Below are 24,027 nucleotides of genomic sequence, written 5' to 3'. Positions count from 1 at the left end.
TCTTTTATTATGGCCTTAGATTCCTATTCTCCACTGGAGACCAAACACAAATAATTTCCCCTTTCCCTTAGATCAACATATTGACGTATTCAAATACCTTCAGTTTATTGTGAGGCCCGATCGATGGAGTGGAATAACACTGTCACTGGAGATTACGTCCCCATCCCTGATCATCTATGGAGCTCATTGAGATTCATCGACTCTCCCTCTCCTTCCTGATGCCACCAGACTCCCTCACTCCCTTGGGATGTTCCTCCTTTATTATGGTAGCCCTTAACTGCAGTCAAATGACATAGTGGCTTCATGGGTGTAATGTTATTAATACTTTTAATCATTTCATAATTAATACACCTTTTTTATACGTAGAAAGTCAGGTGTTTCAATGTCAAACGGTTTTGTTATATTTCAGTCTTCTGTTCTTTATATGAAGTGTAATATTGGGATGCAAACTCAAAACGTAATACATTTCAACTCTATATCTGCCATGGTATATGTATCTTCTTTGTTTAAGCCCATAGCCATGTGTGTGAGATGTATACTTTTGGTTGAAATTCGATTTGTTTAAGTCTACCAAGAAACATTCTGTGACCCTGATTTAGCCCACTGCAGTAAAAGCTTATTAAGTGAGAGTGGCATCAAATTAGTGGTGTGATTGGATTAGCATTAGGCATCAGAACCTGAGAGTGTGATTGGGTTAGAATTAGGCATCAGGACCTGAGAGTGGGATTGGGTTAGCATTAGGCATCAGGACCTGAGAGTGGGAGTGGGTTAGCATTAGGCATCAGGACCTGAGAGTGGGATTGGATTAGCATTAGGCATCAGGACCTGAGAGTGGGATTGGATTAGCATTTGGCATCAGGACCTGAGAGTGGGATTGGGTTAGCATTAGGCATCAGGACCTGAGAGTGGGATTGGGTTAGCATTAGGCATCAGGACCTGAGAGTGGGAGTGGGTTAGCATTAGGCATCAGGACCTGAGAGTGTGATTGGGTTAGCATTAGGCATCAGGACCTGAGAGTGGGATTGGATTAGCATTAGGCATCAGGACCTGAGAGTGTGATTGGGTTAGCATTAGGCATCAGGACCTGAGAGTGGGATTGGGTTAGCATTAGGCATCAGGACCTGAGAGTGTGATTGGGTTAGCATTAGGCATCAGGACCTGAGAGTGGGATTGGATTAGCATTAGGCATCAGGACCTGAGAGTGGGAGTGGGTTAGCATTAGGCATCAGGACCTGAGAGTGGGATTGGATTAGCATTAGGCATCAGGACCTGAGAGTGGGATTGGGTTAGCATTAGGCATCAGGACCGGAGAGTGGGATTGGGTTAGCATTAGGCATCAGGACCTGATTAAGTTTGTGCTAGTGGAGTTGCCTAATATGGGCATGTCTGATCACCTATACAACATCCAATACGCAGTGATGTGAAGTACTTAAGTAAAAATACTTTAAAGTACTACTTAAGTAGTTTTTTGTGGGTACTTGTACTTCACTATTTCTATTTTTGACAATTTTACTTCACTACATTCCTAACGAAAACACTGTACTTTTTACTCCATACATTTTCCCTGACATCCAAAAGTACTCCACACATTTTGAATCTTCAGTTTCTTGGCAATTTATTGCATGGAATAGTCTTCATTTCCTAGAACAAGAATAGACTGACAAGTTTCAGAAGAAAGGTCTTTGTTTCTGGCCATTTTGAGCCTGTAATCGAACCCACAAATGCTGATGCTCCAGATACTCAACTAGTCTAAAGAAGGCCAGTGTTATTGCTTCTTTAATCAGGACAACAGTTTTCAGCTGTGCTAACATAATTGCAAACAGGTTTTATAATGATCAATTAGGCTTTTTAAATGATAAACTTGGATTAGCTAACACAACGTGCCATTGGAACACAGGAATGATGGTTGCTGATAATGGGCCTCTGTACGCCTATGTAGATATTCCATTAAAAAATCATCCGTTTCCAGCTACAATAGTCATTTACAACATTAACAATGTCTACACTGTATTTCTGATAAATTTTATTTTATTTTAATGGACAAGAAAATGTGATTTTCTTTCAAAAACCAGGTTATTTCTAAGTGACCCCAAACTTTTGAATGGGAGTGTAAGTGCTTCTGAATGGGATATGGTATTAGGTGCCAGGCGCACCGGTTTGAGTGTCAAGAATTGCAAAGCTGCTGGGTTTTTCACGCTCAACAGTTATCAAGAATGGTCCACCACTCAAAGGACATCCAGCCAACTTGACACAACTGTGAGAAGCATTAGAGTCAACATGGGCCAGCATCCCTGTGGAATGCTTTCAACATCTTGTAGAGTCCATTCCCTGATGATTTGAAGCTGTTCTGAGGACCAAAGCAGGAGCAAATCAATATTAGGAAGGTATTCTTAATGTTTTGTACACTCAGTGTATACTTCTCACATGAATAGCACCAGGGATATAGCAGAGGGTAAATGCTGTTTTACACACATTGTCATTTATAAAATAAAGTTAGCGTTGTTGTGCATTTACCAACCTTTGTGTTTACCACTACATCCCACTGTAAACTGTAACCACATTTCATCAGTATGACTTTGCTTAGTGTTTATGGTTCTCTGTGATAAAGGGACGTTTATTCCACAAACATGATGAATTGTGGGCCATTAAACTTCCTGCCAGCCCCATCCGACCGCCTGACAGGCCAGAATGTCAATGAGCTCCGTCTCCTTGTAACCGCTGGCGACCGTGCGCCACCGTTCAATGTCCCATCATGTGGTTTGTGACATTGTGTGACAGTGTGAAACGCATTGTGTGTGTGTGTGTGTGTGTGTGAGAGAGAGAGGTTTTGCTGTGCGTTCCACTCCTGTATTCCTCTGGGTTGTGTTCTGCACACTGATTCCCGCAGGAGAGAAGTGTCACCCTGCGCACACACACACACATGCACACTCACACACAGACATACACACTCACGTACGCGTACATGCACACACACACAGATGGCATACACAGACACACAGACAGAGCGCAGACAGGGGACATGCAAAGTCTCACACAGAATAACAAAAGGACTCCTCCTCTCATCCTTCTCTCCTCTCCTCCTCCTCTCCTCCTTCTCCTCTCCTCTCATCCTCCTCTCCTCCCATCCTCCTGTCCTCTCATCTTCTCTCCTCCTATCCACAGCCACAAAAACTCATCAGGCACCCTCCTATTAGCTGTCTGCTGGACTCAATCACTCTAGCCGGCTTTATAGATCTGTTTCCCTTCTTGTCTCAGGGCATCTGAGGAGAGGTGTGTGTAGGTGTGTGTGTGTTTGTGTGTCTGTGCATGTGTGTATATGTGTGTGTGAGAGAATGTGTTTGAGTGCATGCATGCCTGTGTGTGTGTGTTGTGTGAAGGAAAGAGCCTGACACTGTGATTGGTGCTTATCTAGAGTGTTAGCCAGAATGAGGAACAACTCCATATGTACATGTAATGACAGGGACCTTATTGTGTATGGTGGCCCATGCATTGTCCGAGCTCTCTGAAATATCTTTCACGACTCAATACGTAGGTTTTCTATGGTTGTGAACACCGTCTGAGGGAATTTCAACTGTGTTTCTTTCTCAATAAAGGAAGAGCAGTTAAAGAACTACATTTCGTTAGGAACTGAATAAAAATAAAATGTTGTAGAGCGTAGGAATATCCTTCCTTTTAGTCCTTTGGATGTGGGTCAATTAGCTTTTAACTCGTTAGAGATCTATTTGTAGGGGATTAAAGAAAACAATATCCTGGACATAAAGGGACTCAATCAACCAATCTGTTTGTTGAGTGGTCAATACTTCAATTATGAGAGAGCTCAGCTCAGCAAGGTGACGCCTGGGGGAAAATAGCATATAGCAGGCTTTGAGCTATTACACGTCAACACCCCCATGGAAGACATAGAATGAGTTATCTGATAATGAACACAATGGTATAGAGGCAATATTGGTGCGATTTACTGGGTTCAAACCCAGGTTTCCCGAATCGCCATTGCCTGCTGAGCTAAAGCCTCCTAAGACCATGTCTTCACGTTTCAGGCAAGGTTATTCATCAGGAGAGCAGCGTGGTTCACCAAACCATTTCCATTATGTTGGCACACAGTTCAAGGAAGTGGATTTGTTATAATACGCACAATGTCATACACACATCATGTAGAAACACACAAACATGCTTGCAGCTATATCTGGGTTCATTTCACTGTGTAAACGTAGGACCATGAAAAGGCTACATTGAAAATATAGAGAAACTTACCCAACAAACGTTCGAAAAAGATTGCAATAAAATAAGTGCATATTCTGAACCAACTTAGGTGACAGTTGTTGCCTTCCTCTCAGCTGATCATAATGCCAGTAACATTTGGAATAAGTGCATTAACCACAAAACTCTTGGGGTCAAACCAAAGAACACATAACAGCTGGCACCCCAGAGTTCTGGGGTTAGTTAACACTTTTCTACATAGGATTACGTAGCAATGCTTCGGTCAGGGGAATTCTACTACCCAGCGGCCGACAGTTGTAATGGGACTTCCCAATAACACCATATACTGTGTGTAAACTGGTTTTCTGTATGCAGATAACCAGATTACAACCATCTAAAGACGTATTTTTCTGGTTGTGAAAAGGGTGTAAAACATTATTTTACAACCAGCATACAATATTACTTCATAATTATGTCATTGCAACTAGTTTTGCCCACTAAGATACTACTACACTTATAATAGCTAAATAAACATACTGTATTCAAGGCCTAACACTGAGCAAACCAATATATAACCAAAGGTCAGACAAGGCCTCACACTGATTGTTTCATATTTTCCTCAGTCTGGAGACAAGCCAGGGCATGTCCACAGTACTTTACATAAGATATCTTTACATGAGCTTAAGGGCATATACACAGTCTGTCAGACTGTCACACTTCACTGTAAAAGCTTTCCTTTAAGGCATAGAGTTTCAATTTTAGAGGTAGAATAACTCCACATTCTGGACTTGTTCTAGTATCATGAGTTGCAGAGAAAAGCCACTGTCTGGTTTGTGAAAGCGAGGGGTGAGGGATGGCATGTTACCTGGCTATGACAAACAGCACACAACTGACACCCAAGTAAGCCAGCAGAATATACATCCAGATATCGGGTGAGAGGGGGTTGAGGAAGGAGAAGACGCCCGGGTTGGTTCCGTTGGGCTTGCGGTAGAGGATACTTATCCCCAGGGTCATGAAGGGCTTGGAGAAGTCGATGACCTTCTCCCTCACGTAGGTGATGGCCAACGGAGCTACCGCTAGGTCTGCTTTCTGCGAAGAGAGATGGGGAAGATTGCCTGGACCCAGATCTGTTTGTGCCATCTTGACAACATGTTTGACGTGACACTGGCTATAGGACAAGACATCAAACAGATCTGGGGCCAGGCTGGTTCACCACATTTGCACCAATTACATTAAAACAGAGGGGGGGGGGGGGTATCACATTAAAAGAGCTGAGATAGACAAGGGAAAAGTCAGGGCGGGCCTTTAAACTAGGTTATTATATTTGAAATATAACTTACCTTGCTAAATAAAGGTGTAATGTAGTTGGTGGGAACTGGGAAGTTAAAGAACTGAAAAGCGTCCCTATTATAATTTGTGCACCACCCAAAACAGACCCCATTATACTGTAGATATAACCTCTGAACCTATCTGAAGACAATTTATTTATTTATTTTTATTTAACCTTTTTTTTAAACTGGGAGTCACACTGAGATTAAAAATCTATTTTACAAGAGAGCCCTGTATACATTACAATAAAAACAGAATAATGAAACTAGAGGTCGACCGATTAATCGGCGTGGCCGATTTCAAGATTTCATAACAATCGGTTATCAGCATTTTTGGATGCCGATTATGTCTGATTACGTTGCAATCCATGAGGAGACTGTGTGGCAGGCTGATGACCACCTGTTACGCAAGTGCAGCATGGAGCCAAGGTAAGTTGCTAGCTAGCATTAAACTTATAAAAAACAATCAATCTTAACATAATCACTAGTTAACTACACATGGTTGATGATATTACTAGTTTTACTAGCTTGTCCTGCGTTGCCAATAATCAATGCGGTGCATGTTAATTTATCATCGAATCACAGTCTACTTCGCCAAACGGGTGATGATTTAACAAGCGCATTCGTGAAAAAAGCACTGTCGTTGCACCAATGTACCTAACCATAAACATCAATGCCTTTCTTAAAATCAATACACAAGTATATATTTTTTTAACCTGCATATTTAGTTAAAATAAATTCATGTTAGCAGGCAATATTAATGAGGGAAATTGTGTCACTTCTCTTGCGTTCTGTGCAAGCAGAGTCAGGGTATATGCAGCAGTTTGGGCCGCCTGGCTCGTTGCAAACTGTGTGAAGACCATTTCTTCCTAACAAAGACCGTAATTAATTTGCCAGTATTTTACATAATTATGACATAACATTGAAGGTTGTGCAATGTAACAGCAATATTTAGACTTATGGATGCCACCCATTCGATAAAATACGAAACGGTTCTGTATTTCACTGAAAGAATAAACGTTTTGTTTTTTAAATGATAGTTTCCGGATTCGACCATATTAATGACTTAAGGCTCGTATTTCTGTGTGTTTATTATATTATAATTAAGTCTATGATTTGATATTTGATAGAGCAGTCTGACTGAGCGGTGGTAGGCAGCAGCAGGCTCGTAAGCATTCATTCAAACAGCAATTTCCCTGCGTTTGCCAGCAGCTCTTCGCAATGCTTGAAGCACAGCGCTGTTTATGACTTCAAGCCTATCAACTCCCCAGATTAGGCTGGCAATGCTAAAGTGCCTATAAGAACATCCAGTAGTCAAAGGTATATGAAATACAAATGGTATAGAGAGAAATAGTCCTATAATTCCTATAATAACTACAACCTAAAACTTCTTACCTGGGAATATTGAAGACTCATGTTAAAAGGAACCACCTGCTTTCATATGTTCCCATGTTCTGAGCAAGGAACTTAAACGTTAGCTTTCTTACATGGCACATATTGCACTTTTACTTTCTTCTCAAGCACTTTGTTTTTGCATTATTTAAACCAAATTGAACATGTTTCATTATTTATTTGAGACTAAATTGATTTTTATTTCTGTATTATATTAAGTTGAAATAAAAGTGTTCATGCAGTATTGTTGTAATTGTCATTATTACAAATATATATATAAAAATTGTCCGATTAATCGGTATCGGCTTTTTTTGGTCGTCCAAGAATCGGCATCGGTATCAGCGTTGAAAAAGCATAATTGGTCGACCTCTAAATAAAACATACACATATATGTGTATAAAACAATATAATTCAGGACACAATCAACCAAAATAAACATATTTAATAAAAGCAATCACATTCAACTACATAAAAGTCGTCAATCAGTAATGTAAACTGCCTGAGTGACAGCAGCACATCTAACTGCAGTGAACTCTGCGATTGTTCCACAAATTAGGGGCAAAAAAACTAAAGGCAGATTTCCCCAAATCTGTGGAGACGGAAGGGACACAATTAATAGCTTTTAGTGCTATACATTTCTGAGAACGGGTTTAGATAACTTATGATTCTTAATTTAATTAATGACGTTACATATGGAGGGAGTCTCTGTCAGATTGCTTTGGAAATAAATTAAAGAGAATGCAGCTCTCTTCTTACAGAGAGAGAGGTCCATCCCACATTTTATACAGACTACAATGATGAGTCCTAACATTGTCCCCTGTGATAAAATGTACTGTGGAATGGTAGACTGCGTCCAAGGGTTTCAAAACAGCATGTAAACAATATAACCAAAATTAAATACAGGGAGAAATGTTGTTTGAACAATCTTTCTCCTATTTTCAATACTGAGTCATGATTTATTTCAATATATAAAAATAATCTTGGATCTTAGCTTCTTAGTCAGATTTTCAATATGTGTTACGAAGGACAACTTGTCATCAATCCAACCCAGGTACTAATATTGAGAAACAAGCTCAATTTGGGCTCCATTTGTAGCGCATATATGCAGGTCCTCAGGGTCAACCATGAAACTCCATTATAGACATAACCTCTGAACCTATCTGAAGACCATGAAACTCCATTATAGACATAACCTCTGAACCTATCTGAAGACCATGAAGCTACATTATAGACATAACCTCTGAACCTATCTGAAGACCATGAATCTCCATTGTATCCATTATCCAACCAATCGTATCCTCATCAACACGACAACCCACCAATAACCACTATGGTAACCATGACAATAGTCCACTTCTCCTCCCCCTACTCACATGGTCCATGAGCTCCCTGACCATGCCGTTCCACTGGCCCGTGCTCTCCTCCAGCGCCCCGTACTTCCCGTCCTCCACCAGGCGCACCTATTAATGAGAATAAGAATGACAACAACAAAAGCTATTAATATTAACAATAACAATATATGTAATTTGCTAGAAACTTGTAGTAGTACACACATTAATTTTCATAGCATCGTGATTGATCCCAGAACTCTGGTGTTACAAGCACCATACTACGCCAACTGAGACACATGGGAAGCCACTGACCTCATAGCGGAAGCCCAGGATCGCTGAGAGCTCGCGGAGAAGGTCGATGCAGTAGCCTTCGAAGCGGTCGTTGCCGTACAGCGGCTTGTCTGACTTCTTGAACATCACGTAGGGCTCCACCTGTTAAGGAAACATGGGGGGGTGGAAGGAGAAGAAGAAAGGAGAGAGAGGCCGAGAGGCCGAGAGGGGGCAAAAGACAAAAGTAGTTGTTGAGAAAGGAACAGCTTCTCTTCCTGGGATCCACACAAAACATGAAACATGACATACAGTGGTAAGAAAAAGTATGTGAACCCTTTAGAATTACCTGAATTTCTGCCAAAATTTGTCATAAAATTTTATCTGATCTTCATCTAAGTCACAACAATAGACAAACACAGTCTGCTTAAACTAATAACACACAAACAATTATAATTTTCCAAGTCTTTACTGAACACACTGTGTAAACATTCACAGTGCAGGTTGGAAAAAGTATGTGAACCCTTGGATTTAAAAACAGGTTGACCCTCCTTTGGCAAAAAATAACCTCAACCAAATTTTTATTTTATTTATTTCACCTTTAAGTTGAGAACAAGTTCTCATTTACAATTGCGACCTGGCCAAGATAAAGCAAAGCAGTTCGACAACATACAACAACACAGAGTTACACATGGAGTAAACAACATACAGTCAATAATACAGTAGAAAAAAAAATAATAATGTTTTCTGTAGTTGAGGATCAGACCTGCACAACGGTCAGGAGGATTTTTTTTACCGTTTCTCTTTACAAAACTCTTTCAGTTCAGTAATATTCTTGGGATGTCTTGTGTGAACTGCTCTCTTGAGGTCATGCCACAGCATCTCAATCGGCTTGAGGTCAGGACTGACTGGGCCTCTCCAGAAGGCCTATTTTCAAGCCATTCTGTTGTTGATTTACTTCTGTGTTTTGGAATGTTGTTCTGTTGCATCACCTATCTTCTGTTGAGCTTCAATTGGCAGACAGATAGCCTTACATTCTCCTGCAAAATGTCTTGATAAACTTGGGAATTCATTTTTCCGTCGATGATAGCAAGCTGTCCAGGCCCTGAGGCAGCAAAGCAGCCCCAAACCATGATGCTCCCTCAACCATAGTTTACAGTTGAGATGAGGTTTTGATGTTGGTGAGCTGTGCCTTTTTTTCTCCACACATAGTGTTGTGTGTTCCTTCCAAACAACACAACTTCAGTTTCATCTGTCCACAGAATATTTTGCCATTAGCACTGTGGAACATCCAGGTGCTCTTTTGCAAACTTCAGACTTGCAGCAATGTTTTTTTTGGACAGCAGTGGCTTCTTCCATGATGTCCTCCCATGAACGCCATTTTTGTTTAGTGTTTTACGTATTGTAGACTCGTCAACAGAGATGTTAGCATCTTCCAGAGATTTTTGTAAGTCTTTAGCTGACACTCTAGGATTCTTCTTAACCTTATTGAGCATTCTGCACTGTGCTCTTGCAGTTATCTATGGAAGACGGCCAATTTCAGCAACAGTGCTGAAATTTCTCCATTTATAGACAATTTGTCTTACCATGGACTGACTTTTAGAGATACTTTTGTAATCTTTTCCAGAATTTATTCAAGGCAACAATTCTTAATCTTAGGTCTTTTGAGATCTCTTTTGTTCGAGGTATGGTTCACATCAGGCAATGCTTCTTGTGAATAGCAAACTCACATTTTGTGAGTGTTTTTTATGGGGCAGGGCAGCTCTAACCAAAATCTCCAATCTTGTCTCATTGATTCGACTCCAGGTTAGTTGACTCCTGACTCCAATTAGCTTTTGGAGAAGTCATTAGCCTAGGGGTTCACATACTTTTTCCAAGCTACACTGTGAATGTTGAAATTATGTATTCAATATAGACAAGAAACCTACAATAATGTGTGTGATATTAGTTAAAGCACACTGTTTGTCTATTTTTGTGACTTTTATGAAGTTCAGATCAAATTTGATGTGAAATCTATGCAGAAATCCAGATAATTCTAAAGGGTTCACATTCTTGTTCTTGCCACTGTAATACAGAACATTAATAGACAAGAACAGCTCAAGGACAGAACTACATCCATTTAAAAAAGGCACACGTAGCCTACATATCAATACATACAAACTATCTAGGTCAAATAGGGGAGAGGCATTGTCCCATAAGGTGTTGCTTTATCTGGTTTTTGAAACCAGGTTTGTTGTTCATTTGAGCAATATGAGATGGAACTGTATACTTTCTTGCATTTGTTCTGGATTTTGGGGACTGTGAAAAGACCCCTGGTGGCATGTCTGGTGGGGTAAGTGTGTATCTCAGAGCTGTGTGTAAGTTCACTATGCAAACAATTTGGGATTTTCAACACATTAATGTTTCTTAGAAAAAGAAGAAGTGATGCAGTCAGTCTCTCCTCAACTCTTAGACATGCATAGTATTCATATTAGTCCTCTGATTACAATAAAGAGTAAGACGTGCCACTCTGTTCTGGGCCGGCTGCAGCTTAACTAGGTCTTTCCTTGCAACACTCGACCACACGCCTCAACAATTATCAAGATAAGATAAAACTAGAGCCTGCAGGACTTGCTTTTTGGAGTGTGGTGTCAAAAAAGCAGAGCATCTCTTTACAGAAAGACCTCTCCCCATGCCAGTTTTTTACCTAGAGAGCTGCCCTGCGGTACACCTCACTTTACATGTTTGACATTAGAGAAGCTTCCATTAAAGAAAACCCTTTTAGATAGTTCTTTTAGATAGATAGATATGAATCCACAATATGGCAGATGTTGAAAAGCCATAACACATACGTTTTCTTAATGACAGGTTATGGTCAATAATATCAAAGGCTGCACTGAAATCTAACAGTACAGCTCCCACAATCGTGTTATTATCAATTTCTTTCAACCAATCATCAGTAGTTAGTGTCAGTGCAGTTCATGTTGAGTGCCCTTCTCTATAAGCATGTTGAAAATCTGTTGTTAATTTGTTTACAGAGAAATAGCATTATATTTGGTCAAACACCATTTTCTCCAAAAGTTTGTTAAGAGCTAGCAGCAAGCTGATAGGTCTACTGTTAGAACCAGTAAAGACTGCTTTACCACTTTTGGGTAGCGCAATGACTTTGGCTTCCCTCCAGGCCTGAGGACAAAGACTTTCCTCTAGGCTCAGATTAAAGATATGACAGATAGGAGTGGCTATAGAGTCAGCTACCATCCTCAGTAGCTTTCCATCTAAGTTGTCAATGCCAGGATGTTTGTCATTATTGATCGATAACACTTTTCCATCTCTCCCACACTAACTTCACAAAATTCAAACTTGCACTGCTTTTCTTTCATTATTTATTCTTTGATGCATGAGTACGATGGCTCACTGTTCATTGTTGGCATTTCCTGTCTAAGTTTGCCCACTTTGCATATGAAGTAATCATTAAAATATTTGGCAACATCAAATAAGGGAGGGGGAAAGAGGGGAGAGAGAGGTGGAGAAAGGGTAGAGAGGAAAGATGGAGAAGAGAGGTGGAGAAAGGGTAGAGGGGAAAGAGGGGAGAGAGAGGTGGAGAAAGGGTAGAGAGGAAAGATGGAGAAGAGAGGTGGAGAAAGGGTAGAGAGGAAAGATGGAGAGAGAGGTGGAGAAAGGGTAGAGAGGAAAGATGGAGAAGAGAGGTGGAGAAAGGGTAGAGAGGAAAGATGGAGAAGAGAGGTGGAGAAAGGGTAGAGAGGAAAGATGGAGAAGAGAGGTGGAGAAAGGGTAGAGAGGAAAGAGGGGAGAGAGAGGTGGAGAAAGGGTAGAGAGGAAAGATGGAGAAGAGAGGTGGAGAAAGGGTAGAGAGGAAAGATGGAGAAGAGAGGTGGAGAAAGGGTAGAGAGGAAAGATGGAGAAGAGAGGTGGAGAAAGGGTAGAGAGGAAAGAGGGGAGAGAGAGGTGGAGAAAGGGTAGAGAGGAAAGATGGAGAAGAGAGGGCAGAGAAAGGGTAGAGAGGAAAGATGGAGAAGAGAGGTGGAGAAAGGGTAGAGGGGAAAGATGGAGAAGAGAGGTGGAGAAAGGGTAGAGAGGAAAGATGGAGAAGAGAGGTGGAGAAAGACGGCAACAAAGAGTGTCAAAAAAGGAACAAGAAAGAGAATGATGAGAAAAGAGAGCAAAAAACCCTCATACTCCAGCCATGTCCGGTTTAGTAGTGTATGTTAAACTATGAAGTCCTGTCCTTGATAGTACTGAAGAGTTAAATCTGTGATGTCAGTCGTTGTGACTTCAGTGATGGAGACAGACCTAGCCTTCAGTGATGCTGCTGTGTGCCTGTATAGGGCTACAGACAGACATAGACCTAGCCTTCAGTGATGCTGCTGTGTGCCTGTATAGGGCTACAGACAGACATAGACATAGCCTTCAGTGATGCTGCTGTGTGCCTGTATAGGGCTACAGACAGACATAGACCTAGCCTTCAGTGATGCTGCTGTGTGCCTGTATAGGGCTACAGACAGACATAGACCTAGCCTTCAGTGATGCTGCTGTGTGCCTGTATAGGGCTACAGACAGACATAGACCTAGCCTTCAGTGATGCTGCTGTGTGCCTGTATAGGGCTACAGACAGACATAGACCTAGCCTTCAGTGATGCTGCTGTGTGCCTGTATAGGGATTCAGACAGACATAGACCTAGCCTTCAGTGATGCTGCTGTGTGCCTGTATAGGGCTACAGACAGACAGAGACCTAGCCTTCAGTGATGCTGCTGTGTGCCTGTATAGGGATTCAGACAGACATAGACATAGCCTTCAGTGATGCTGCTGTGTGCCTGTATAGGGCTACAGACAGACATAGACCTAGCCTTCAGTGATGCTGCTGTGTGCCTGTATAGGGCTACAGACAGACATAGACCTAGCCTTCAGTGATGCTGCTGTGTGCCTGTATAGGGCTACAGACAGACATAGACCTAGCCTTCAGTGATGCTGCTGTGTGCCTGTATAGGGCTACAGACAAACATAGACCTAGCCTTTAGTGATGCTGCTGTGTGCCTGTATAGGGCTACAGACAGACATAGACCTAGCCTTCAGTGATGCTGCTGTGTGCCTGTATAGGGCTACAGACAAACATAGACCTAGCCTTTAGTGATGCTGCTGTGTGCCTGTATAGGGCTACAGACAGACATAGACCTAGCCTTCAGTGATGCTGTGTGTGCCTGTATAGGGCTATAGACAGACATAGACCTAGCCTTCAGTGATGCTGCTGTGTGCCTGTATAGGGCTACAGACAGACATAGACCTAGCCTTCAGTGATGCTGTGTGTGCCTGTATAGGGCTACAGACAGACATAGACCTAGCCTTCAGTGATGCTGCTGTGTGCCTGTATAGGGCTACAGACAGACATAGACCTAGCCTTCAGTGATGCTGCTGTGTGCCTGCGTGAGGCTACAGACATACAGAGACCTAGCCTTCAGTGATGCTGTGTGTGCCTGTGTGAGGCTACAGACATACAGAAACCTAGCCAGATGTGTGTTTACCAGTATGGTGGAGACGCGGAGGGATTTGTTAGCCAGAGAGTCTGTGATGTTGGTTGTCTTGCTCTTGTGGTTCTCCGTCATGTTCAGGCCACTGGGAGGGTCCCACGTTCCTATCTGTGGGTGACACGTTTCTCATTAGTGAATTAGTGAAGCACGATATGACATTTTTGGCCGATACTGATATCCGATATTTTCCTTGCCAAAAAACCCTGATACCGATATCCGATATTTAGAATGTTAGCTGCCTTTTTAAGCATTCTAGTACAGTTAAATAGTTAACACACACACATGGACGCAGCGGTCTAAGGCACGGCATCTCAGTGCAAGAGGTGTCACTACAGTCCCTGGTTCGAATCCAGGCTGTATCACATCTGGCCATGATTGAGAGTCCCATAGGGTGGCACAAAATTGGCCCAGCATCGTCCGGGTTTGGCTGGGGTAGGCCGTCATTGTAAATAAGGATTTGTTCTTAACTGACTTGCCTAGTTAAATAAAGGTTACACACACACACACACACACACACAGACACACACACCACACTTACCAAAAGTTATTTTGTTGGCATTTACGTATGTCTCCATTACCAGTAAAACATAGTCAAAACCTATTTCTTTCACTTACTTGCTGTGCTGTTTCATTGTTCATTTGTTCAGTAGTTTCATTCTCAACCAGGATTTCTATGGAACGCCGTTTGGGTCTTTGCGTGTCAAAAAAGAAAACAATGACCAGTAGATAACACTATTTGACGTGTCAAATAAGCTTGTTGACCAATCAGGACCTGAATATGACTGCACGTCACATAATAATTTAACACGTTCATACATTTTTTACTTAGTTATTACACATTGATTACACTATCACTCGTATTTTATATGTCACAATGATTCATCGACACGTATGCTATGATGCTGGTAAAGTTGTCTCGCGCACCTACAGTGCTGGTCATAGAAAATGGATGCAAACAATGTTCTTCCCCAAAAACATAGCAAGATGACATGATCTGTTTCAGTAGCTATACTTAACTAGCTAACTATATAGCTAGGTATCATCATCTAAAATAACCCTAATTTATAAGACAGTTTTTATTTGATTAATGGTGGTCGGACCCATCTATGTGAAGCTAGCCACAATAAGGATTCGCCGCAATAGTGGACTTTGTGGTTAGCCTTCAAAATAAAAGTATGGCATAATTCTACTATTTGTATTCATTTGCATCACTGTCAATGACATACTTTTATTTTGAAGGCAAACCGCAAATTCCACTAGGGTGCCTAATTCTTATTGTGGCTAGCTTCACAACACATAACCAAGTCCGGTTGAGCCTCACTAACCTAATGAAGCTAGCTGGCTGCTTATAACGTTAGCTTTGGGCAACAGGGTTAAGTAGCTGGCTAACTATTTATTTTCATGAACTGAAGTTCAATTTCAATAGGCGGACAACAAGTGGCAACCTAGCTAATACTTACTCACGAGGATTCCTAAATCATTGCTAAGAATAATGAAAATGACTGCAGTTTCTACTGGTCATTGGTTTTAGGCTGGTTGTATTGGTACTAGCTAGGTACCAAGCTAAAGCTAGCTACCCCAGAAGTTGTGGTCGAACAAATTATGCTTTATTACCAACACAGTATTGTAAACACAACGTTCGTGGCCGGTGTTTGCTTGTTTGCAGACTTTTTGTACAGCTTTGACAGTGCTACTGTATCTTTTTTGACACGCAAAGACCCAAACAGCGTTCCATAGTATGTATGTCGTGAACCTAATAGCAGTGACGCTATTACTGTGTAGGGCAAAATCTGAAAAATAGCGCACTTGGTAGTGTGTACCGGTGCTCGACCAGTCGGTGAAGGCCAACATCACCCATGACAGAGAACGGTTGATTGTCAAGGGCAATAAATTCCATTATCTTTGCTTTAATGGATTTCGCCTTCTGAGTTGTCTCATTTAAATGTTCTTACTCTTTCAAATGACTGCTGAACTTGTTGACTGCTCAATCCACACAGCAGACATTGTGGGCTAGGTTAGGAAAGCTGTGTTGCACGTGTAGCGCAACATTTTACGTGGAGTCATTACATCATGTACCTACGTTATATACTGTAGGTATGCACGTCAGCTTTGACATCGGTTTTGCCCATTGGCGTTAAACTAGACATCCGATGTTGGCATTTTTAGCTAATATCGTCCGATTCCGATGTCTTCACCGATATATCATTCATCCCTAATGGTAATGTATGTACACAGCACTGTGCCATCCTAAGACAGAACACCCCTTTCCTTAAGAACAAAATGTTCATTAGAAGACAATTATTCTCAATTATGTCGTTATACTTGAACAATATGAACCATAAATAATGATGAAGAGAAACCAGGAAATTGAGTAATGTAATTATTCAAGAAACCAGGGCAAAAAGTACATTGGTAAGAAAACAGTCAAAGTATTGTATACAGTGGTGAAAATACTCTTACCAAAATGGAGGACAGTAGAACAATACATACCATTTACATTTAGCTTATTTTACTATTTTTGGAGTGAAAAGTCAAAAACACAAAAACAAAGGAAACGTTTGATATGTACTGTGTATGTATTTTGTTGTGATAATTATGTTTTTAAATAAAATACATTACAAAAACTTCAGTCTGTGTGATTGACAGGAGTGATGATCAGAGAGGCAGAGTATTTATTTTACCACCATCATTAAGACAGGGGCAGAAGTATGGATAGATTTTCTCAGTGAAGGTGCAGCCAGTGAAAGAGTAGATTTGACACCTGGCCTCCACATCGTAAAAGGAGACCTGACCCTCCTCATAATCCACAAACGTCCCCACCTTCTGGGGCTTCTCTCTCAGGAGGAAGTTGACAGCTCGGTCATCATTAGCTGCATATTCATTTGCGTTCCTCAGCCATATGGTCCAGTAGCCATTCTCAGAACCCAGGAAAATGTAATTCTTCCTGTTGATGGACTCTTTGGCCACTCCTAAATCCCATTTAGTCTTGTCCTTGACTTGCACCTCATAGTATAATCTCCCAGAGAAGCCATCTTTTCCCAGGACACTGGCACCCTTTGAAAACCTCTTTGGGTTGTCAGGGAGATTGTGTTCTCTAATTCCATATCTGACTTGCTTCCTGTCCTCAGAGAGGATGAGAGAGGGGTGGGCTGTATCAGGGTCCAGAGTGACATCCACTGACCACTGCTGCATACACTTCAGCTCAGCGTCACACAACTTCTTCACTTCACTCCTGATTGTCTCATGCAGCTGAGACACAGCCCTCCTCACTCTTTCCACACTCAGACTGTGGTGAACACTGATCTCAGACAAGTCCTTGTTAGGTGGAAGGCTGCAGAGGGATGAGGAGCTCTGGAGGAGGTGGAGGTGGTCCCCGGTGTGTGACAGCTGCTTCAGCTCACTGCGTCCCCTATGTAGATCAGTGATTTCCTGCTTCAGATCTATAATGAGCCCTTCAGCCTGCCCCTTGGTTGCTTTCTGCTTCTCCTCAACTACCTCAATGAGCTCAACCTGACTTCTCTCAATGGAACGAATCAGTGCAGTGAAGACCTGCACGCTGTCTGCTATCTCTCTCTCTGCCTCTCTCTTGCTGAGATCTACTGAGTGTTTCATTTCCTGAATCTTCTGCAGTCACTCCTGGATCATCTGCTGCACTTCTGCCTCTGTCTGCCCCAGCTGAGCCTTCTTTTTTCCATACTCTTCCTCTAGAGGGACAGTGTAGTTAGTCTTGTGGTCTGTTTTCTTGCACTGGACACAAACACACATCTGATCAGTCCTACAGAACAGGTCCAGAGGTTTGTCATGCTCCTTACACATCCTGTCTTCCAGGTTCTTTACTGGGTCAATCAGCTCATGTCTCTTCAGGGCTGGGGATATCTGATGAGGCTGCAGGTGAGTCTCACAGTAAGAAGTCAGACAGACCAGGCATGACTTCAGAGCCTTCAGCTTCGTCCCAGTGCACACGTCACAGGCCACTCTCCCAAGCTCGGCAAAGTTTTGGTCTGGGCTGCGGCTAGCTCTCAGTGGAACTGATTTCCTGAACTGAGCAGCCATCTCAGAAATGAAAGCAGTGATGCAAATCTCAGGTCTTCTGTCGAATTTCTTCCTACAGATTGGACACTGGCACAGGTCATCACTGTCCCTGTACTTTCTGATGCAGGCCATGCAGAAGTTGTGTCCACATGAAGTGGTCACTGGCTCAGTGAACACGTCCAGACAGATAGAGCACAGGAAGTTCTCTTCAGACAGGAGACTGTTGCATAACGCCATATCTAGACAGAGACCAAAAGTGAAACCATTAAGCAATTCCTTGAATCTCTCAGCTCTCGTAGTTGATAATTCATTAAGTGTATTTGAGTGTAAATTAAAAACTAGTCCTAAAAATGTCATTATGATACAAGTTAATCTTGATAAATGGTTTCACCATAGAGATTGGAAATCGTCCTAAATGAGTCATAAAACAGGTAAGACATCAACACGGTAGTTAGACAGTTGTCTCCTCTCACCTGCGTGTGTCTGTGATTGCTGTCTCTGTTCTTTCTGTTTGTGAAAGAGGTCTGGAGAATGTATAGTTAGTTCAGAGAGATTAGTAGGTCTAAAGAGTCTGAGAAACCTTTCCTGTGCAACCTTCTTTAGTTTCACTTCAGCAGAATGACTTTAAAATGCTCCTCCCCATCCGATACTGCTATTGGCTACAGCCCTGAATCATAGAGCTTTTCCCAAATGTACCACACGTTTGGTTAGAGTTTTGGTTTCTTTTGTTTTCAAAGATATCTTGGTATGTTTAAAGCACACCTTAACCATATGGAAAAGTAAGCCACAGGTATTTGGAAAGAGTGAAGGAAAATCCAAAGGAATGTTGAAAAGACACACACACACACACCTTTTCCAGTCCGTCCTCCTTAAGACTGATCACATCCAGGTCGAAGTCTGTCCTCAGTCCGTTGGTTCTGTTGAAAAGGATGCGTCCAGTCAAGCCATCCCAATGGGCCTATAGAGAGGGGCACACACACACACACACACACACACACACACACACACACACACACACACACACACACACACACACACACACACACACACACACACACACACACACACACACACCACCCAATTCAACTAAAAAACTAACCCAAAGTGTCCAAATTGTATGCCTCAATTACCCATAATCCTACATGCTCTTTCATTGTACTTCGATCCAAAACCAAAGCCCTACAATGTTTCCATTTCAATTAGCTAGCCGTTCCGTCTGGCTCTCTCCACACTGTCTGCATTTCACAACAACAGACAACAGAGAGGAGGCTTGTTTGACAGGTATAAGAGGTCATTACGCTGTGAAGTTGGTTGGTGGTGCTTGAAGTTTCACTTCAAAGTGATTGGAGGATAAGAGAGACAGTGTGGGGAGAGATATGAGAGATGGAGCGGAGGGAGGGAGGAGGGGAGGAGAGAGGGAGGAAGGGAGGGAGGGAAGAAAGTACAATGGTTCGTTCTGTAAATGACCTGCAATAACACCGCACACACAATGAAAGCACTCTCGTCTACAAAGCGAATGGCTGACCTTAGTGACTGGCGTTCGAGAGATGTAAGGGGGCTTTGATATGGACACACGCCGAGATATGGTTATGCAGACAGGTAGAGATGTCTTCCTTATCTCTGTCTCTATTATGCGTGATAGGACCACACACACACACACACACACACACACACACACACACACACACACACACACACACACACACACACACACACACACACACACACACACACACACACACACACACACAAACACACAAACACACACAACCAGTGCCCTCTGTAATTATTGGGAGAGTAAAAATGTCTTCTTCTTTTGGCTCTGTACTCCAGAACTTTGGATTTGAAATCAAACAATGATTATGAGGTTAAAATGCAGATTCCAAAATGACACAATACATTATTTAAACACTACATTATTTACTACTTTAATACACATAAGTGAATTTGTCCCAATACCTTTGATTCTCTAAAATGTGGGGGCATATATTTTTTTATTTGTTTTGTTATTAAAGTTGTATTTAATACAAATAAACAAACAAAACTACAATACAGAAGTAAATGGATTCACAAGCAATAGTCATCACCTCCCAGTCGTAGAAAGAACACAACAAATAAAATGTGTCCACATTCTAGAATTGTTGTTTCTGCCAGTGATCCTAGAAAGCATTTGTTCATGCGATGCTACTTCCAACATTGATTCTATCCACTGTTTAAAAGTAGGAGTGGCATGACCCTTCCAAATGCTAAGGATTACTCTAGCCGCTGTAACCATACCAACAGTGATCAGTGGTGGAAAAAGTAGACAATTCTCATAATTTAGTATAAGTAAAGATAGCTTAATAGAAAATGACTCAAGTAAAAGTGAATGTCACCCAGTAAAATACTACTTGAGTAAAAGTCTAAAAGTATTTTTTGGATATATTCTTAAGTATAAAAGTAAAAGTATAAATCATTTCAAATTCCTTATATTAAGCAAACCAGACAGCACAATTTTATTTTTATTTTATTTTACAGATAGCCAGAATAACAACCTATCCCTCAACGTAACCAAGACTAAGGAGATGATTGTGGCCAACAGGAAAAGGAGCACCGAGCACGTCCCCATTCTCATCGACAGGGCTGTAGTGGAGCAGGTTGAGAGCTTCAAATTCCTTGGTGTCCACATCAACAACAAATTAGAATGGTCCAAACACACCAAGACAGTGGTGAAGAGGGCACGACAAAGCCTATTCCCCCTCAGGAAACTAAAAAGATTTGGCATGGGTCCTGAGATCCTCAAAAGGTTCTACAGCTGCAACATCGAGAGCATCCTGTCCGGTTGCGTCACTGCCTGGTACGGCAATTGCTCGGCCTCCGACCGCAAGGCACTTCAGAGGGTAGTGTGTACGGCCCAGTACATCACTTTGGCAAAGCTGCCTGCCACCCAGGACCTCTACACCAGGCGGTGTTAGAGGAAGGCTCTGAAAATTGTCATAGACCCCAGCCACCCCAGTCATAGACTGTTCTCTCTACTACCGCATGGCAAGCGGTACCGGAGTGCCAAGTCTAGGACAAAAAGGCTTCTCAACAGTTTTTACCCCCAAGCCATAAGACTCCTGAACAGGTAACCAAATGGTTACCAGGACTATTTGCATTGTGTGCCCTCGCTACTCTCTGTTTATTTTATATGCATAGTCACTTTAACTATACATTCATGTACATATTACCTCAATTGTCCCGACCAACCAGTGCTCCCGCACATTGGCTAACCGGGCTATCTGCATTGTGTCCCACCACCCGCCAACCCCTCTTTTTACGCTACTGCTACTCTCTGTTCATCATATATGCATAGTCACTTTAACCATATCTACATGTACATACTACCTCAATAAGCCTGACTAACCGGTGTCTGTATATAGCCTTGCTACTCTTATTTTCAAATGTCTTTTTACTGTTGTTTTATTTCTTTACTTACCTACACACACACACACATACCTTTTTTTTTGCACTATTGGTTAGAGCCTGTAAGTAAGCATTTCACTGTAAGGTCTACACCTGTTGTATTCGGCGCACGTGACACATAAACTTTGATTTGGTTTGATTTGAATTAACAGTAGCTATTACAGTGAAAAAATACCATGCTATTGTTTGAGGAGAGTGCACAACAACAAAAAACTTTATCACGGCAACTGGTTTGATACATTCACCTCTGAAGGTAAATAATGTACTTACATTCAGTAATCTTGCTCTGATTTGTCATCCTGAGGGTCCCAGAGATAAAATGTAGCATAGTTTTGTTTGATAAAATCAATTTTTATGTTCAAACGAAGGAATTGGGGTCTACAGTTTGACCCCACTACTGTCTCTGGCTTCACACCCACCCCGCCCGCCCATCTAGATGTGGGAAAGTTAGTGTATATTCTAGTGATTCATCATGTATGACATTCCTGGGAGTGTGTAAACTTACATTTTCTTATTACCATAGCATTTTTGTATGTTCTCTGTAGTTATGTACTTGAAAATGTATCAATTGACCAATTCGACACATTTGGGCAAACTCCTGGCAGACTTGTTACAAAATATTGTGCAGTAATGTAATTCTTCACTGGATCAGTCTGAAACTTTGCACACACACTGCTGCCATCTGGTGGTCAAAATCTAAATTTCACCTAGACTCCTATCTGAAAGTATGGCCTTCTCTTGTATTTCAAAGATGATGGAACAAAAATAAAAAATAAAAACGCATGTTCTTTTGTTTTGTATTATCTTTTTCCAGTTCTAATGTGTTATATTCTCCTACATTAATTTCACATTTCCACAAACGTCAAAGTGTTTCCTTTCAAATGGTACCAAGAAAATGCATATTCTTGCTTCAGGTCCTGAGCTACAGGCAGTTAGATTTGGGTATGTCATTTTAGGCGAAAATGTATAATAAGGGTACGATACTTTTTAAATGTAATGAGTACTTTTGGGTGTCAGGGAAAATGTATGGAGTAAAAAGTACATTATTTTCTTTAGGAATGTAATGAAGTAAAAGTAAAAGTTGTCAAAAATATAAATAGTAAAGTAAAGTACCATACAGATACCCCCAAAAACTACTTAGGTAGTACTTTTTTACTTAAGTACTTTACACCACTGACAGTGATCAGTGCAAAATCCAAATTTGTTACATTAGTTAACTCTGTTCTAATGCCCAGCCGGCATATTCTCTGTGAAACTAGAATTGTTAACCCCAACCATTCCTCCAGAGAATTCCAAACATCCTTCCAGAAAGGTAGCAATAATGCACATTCTCATACTGCGTGTTAAAATGTCCCAGTGTCTTTTTGGCATTTCCAACACAGAGAATTGTTGGTCAGACCCATCTTATGAAGCCTTGTTGGGGTCCAATAAAACCTATGTAGTATCCAGGGGCGGAAATCCCGGGAAATCCCCATCCTTGGAAAAATATGATTTGTCCCCCCCAATATATCACTGAAACATAACTATGTAATTTAAATAATATTAATAATACGCAATTGTGCTGATTATAAACACTTAATTGCGCGTTTTTAAGTTTCAAAAGATTGCGACCCCCTCACCCTTTGCCTCACAATGTTTTGATCCACTGCCAGTTCCTTAGCTTGCTAGGTAACAGAGGGGTCGTATCTACTGTCTGAAAGGCACTCAATGAACGTAACTGAAGTGAGGTTAATCCAGTCAATCGCGCACACACACTAGCTGAATATGCAGAGCTAGCGCGCAAATATTAACTATTAAGCTAGCTAGTACCTATTCCATTTATGTGGCCTCGTCAAAGATGGAATCTTTGCTATCGTCAATTTATTCCAAGATCAGCATGCAGACGATGTAAGTTAGTGCTTCAAAGTCCCTGCGATAAGGTTAGCGATAAACTGAAGTCCAAACTGGACAGAACTACACTCTCTTCTACCATTGTCTTAAATATATTTAATGGTCTCGTTGCAAAAGCTAAATTGTCGCAAGGGAACTTTTATTTATTTATTTTATTTCACCTTTATTTAACCCGGGTAGCAAAGATTATAGCAAACACCACTGAAACGGAATTGGTGCTCGCTAGCTTTGCAAATTCAGCTATTGTTGGAAGCCAGCCAATATGAAACAAACTATTAAAATTACAAAAGGTTGCAGCATATGTTGTGTAAATGGTGAACTCATACAGCTGTCAACTCTTGTCATTTTAATCCGTTTCACATTTGCTAGCTACCTTTTAGATCGAAGCCCAAATAGAATGATAAAAGATAAGATGATAGAAGCCCATCTCCTACTGTAAATAACCTACACACTGTGTGTGTGTGTAGCCAGCCAGCCAGCCAGGTAGAAAAATGGCAGAAAAATAAAAGACGGACATCAGAGTATTTTTCAGTACACCAAAACGCAAAGTAAGAACCCTAGTAGCCTAATATCTCAAAGACTAGTTGATAAAATGTTCATAAGAAAGAAATGAAATTCTAATG

The 24,027-nt window shown here is 41.4% G+C and overlaps 1 protein-coding gene across 1 annotated transcript in view; it reads right to left on the bottom strand.

Moving 5' to 3' along the window:
• The window catches only part of LOC115175059 (glutamate receptor ionotropic, kainate 2), a 150,494-nt gene that overhangs the window by 36,730 nt on the left and 89,737 nt on the right, over positions 1 to 24,027 (bottom strand). The window contains exons 9-13 of the mRNA XM_029734217.1: positions 18,921 to 19,028; positions 14,033 to 14,146; positions 8,561 to 8,680; positions 8,291 to 8,377; positions 5,063 to 5,286 (exon numbers count right to left, since the gene is read on the bottom strand). Coding sequence (XP_029590077.1) covers positions 5,063 to 5,286; positions 8,291 to 8,377; positions 8,561 to 8,680; positions 14,033 to 14,146; positions 18,921 to 19,028 — 653 coding nt within the window. The remainder of the gene's footprint in view (positions 1 to 5,062; positions 5,287 to 8,290; positions 8,378 to 8,560; positions 8,681 to 14,032; positions 14,147 to 18,920; positions 19,029 to 24,027) is intronic.

This window comes from Salmo trutta, chromosome 35 (assembly GCF_901001165.1).
Source record: "Salmo trutta chromosome 35, fSalTru1.1, whole genome shotgun sequence".
Lineage (NCBI taxonomy): Eukaryota > Metazoa > Chordata > Actinopteri > Salmoniformes > Salmonidae > Salmo > Salmo trutta.
This window is presented reverse-complemented; position numbering and strand designations above follow the sequence as displayed.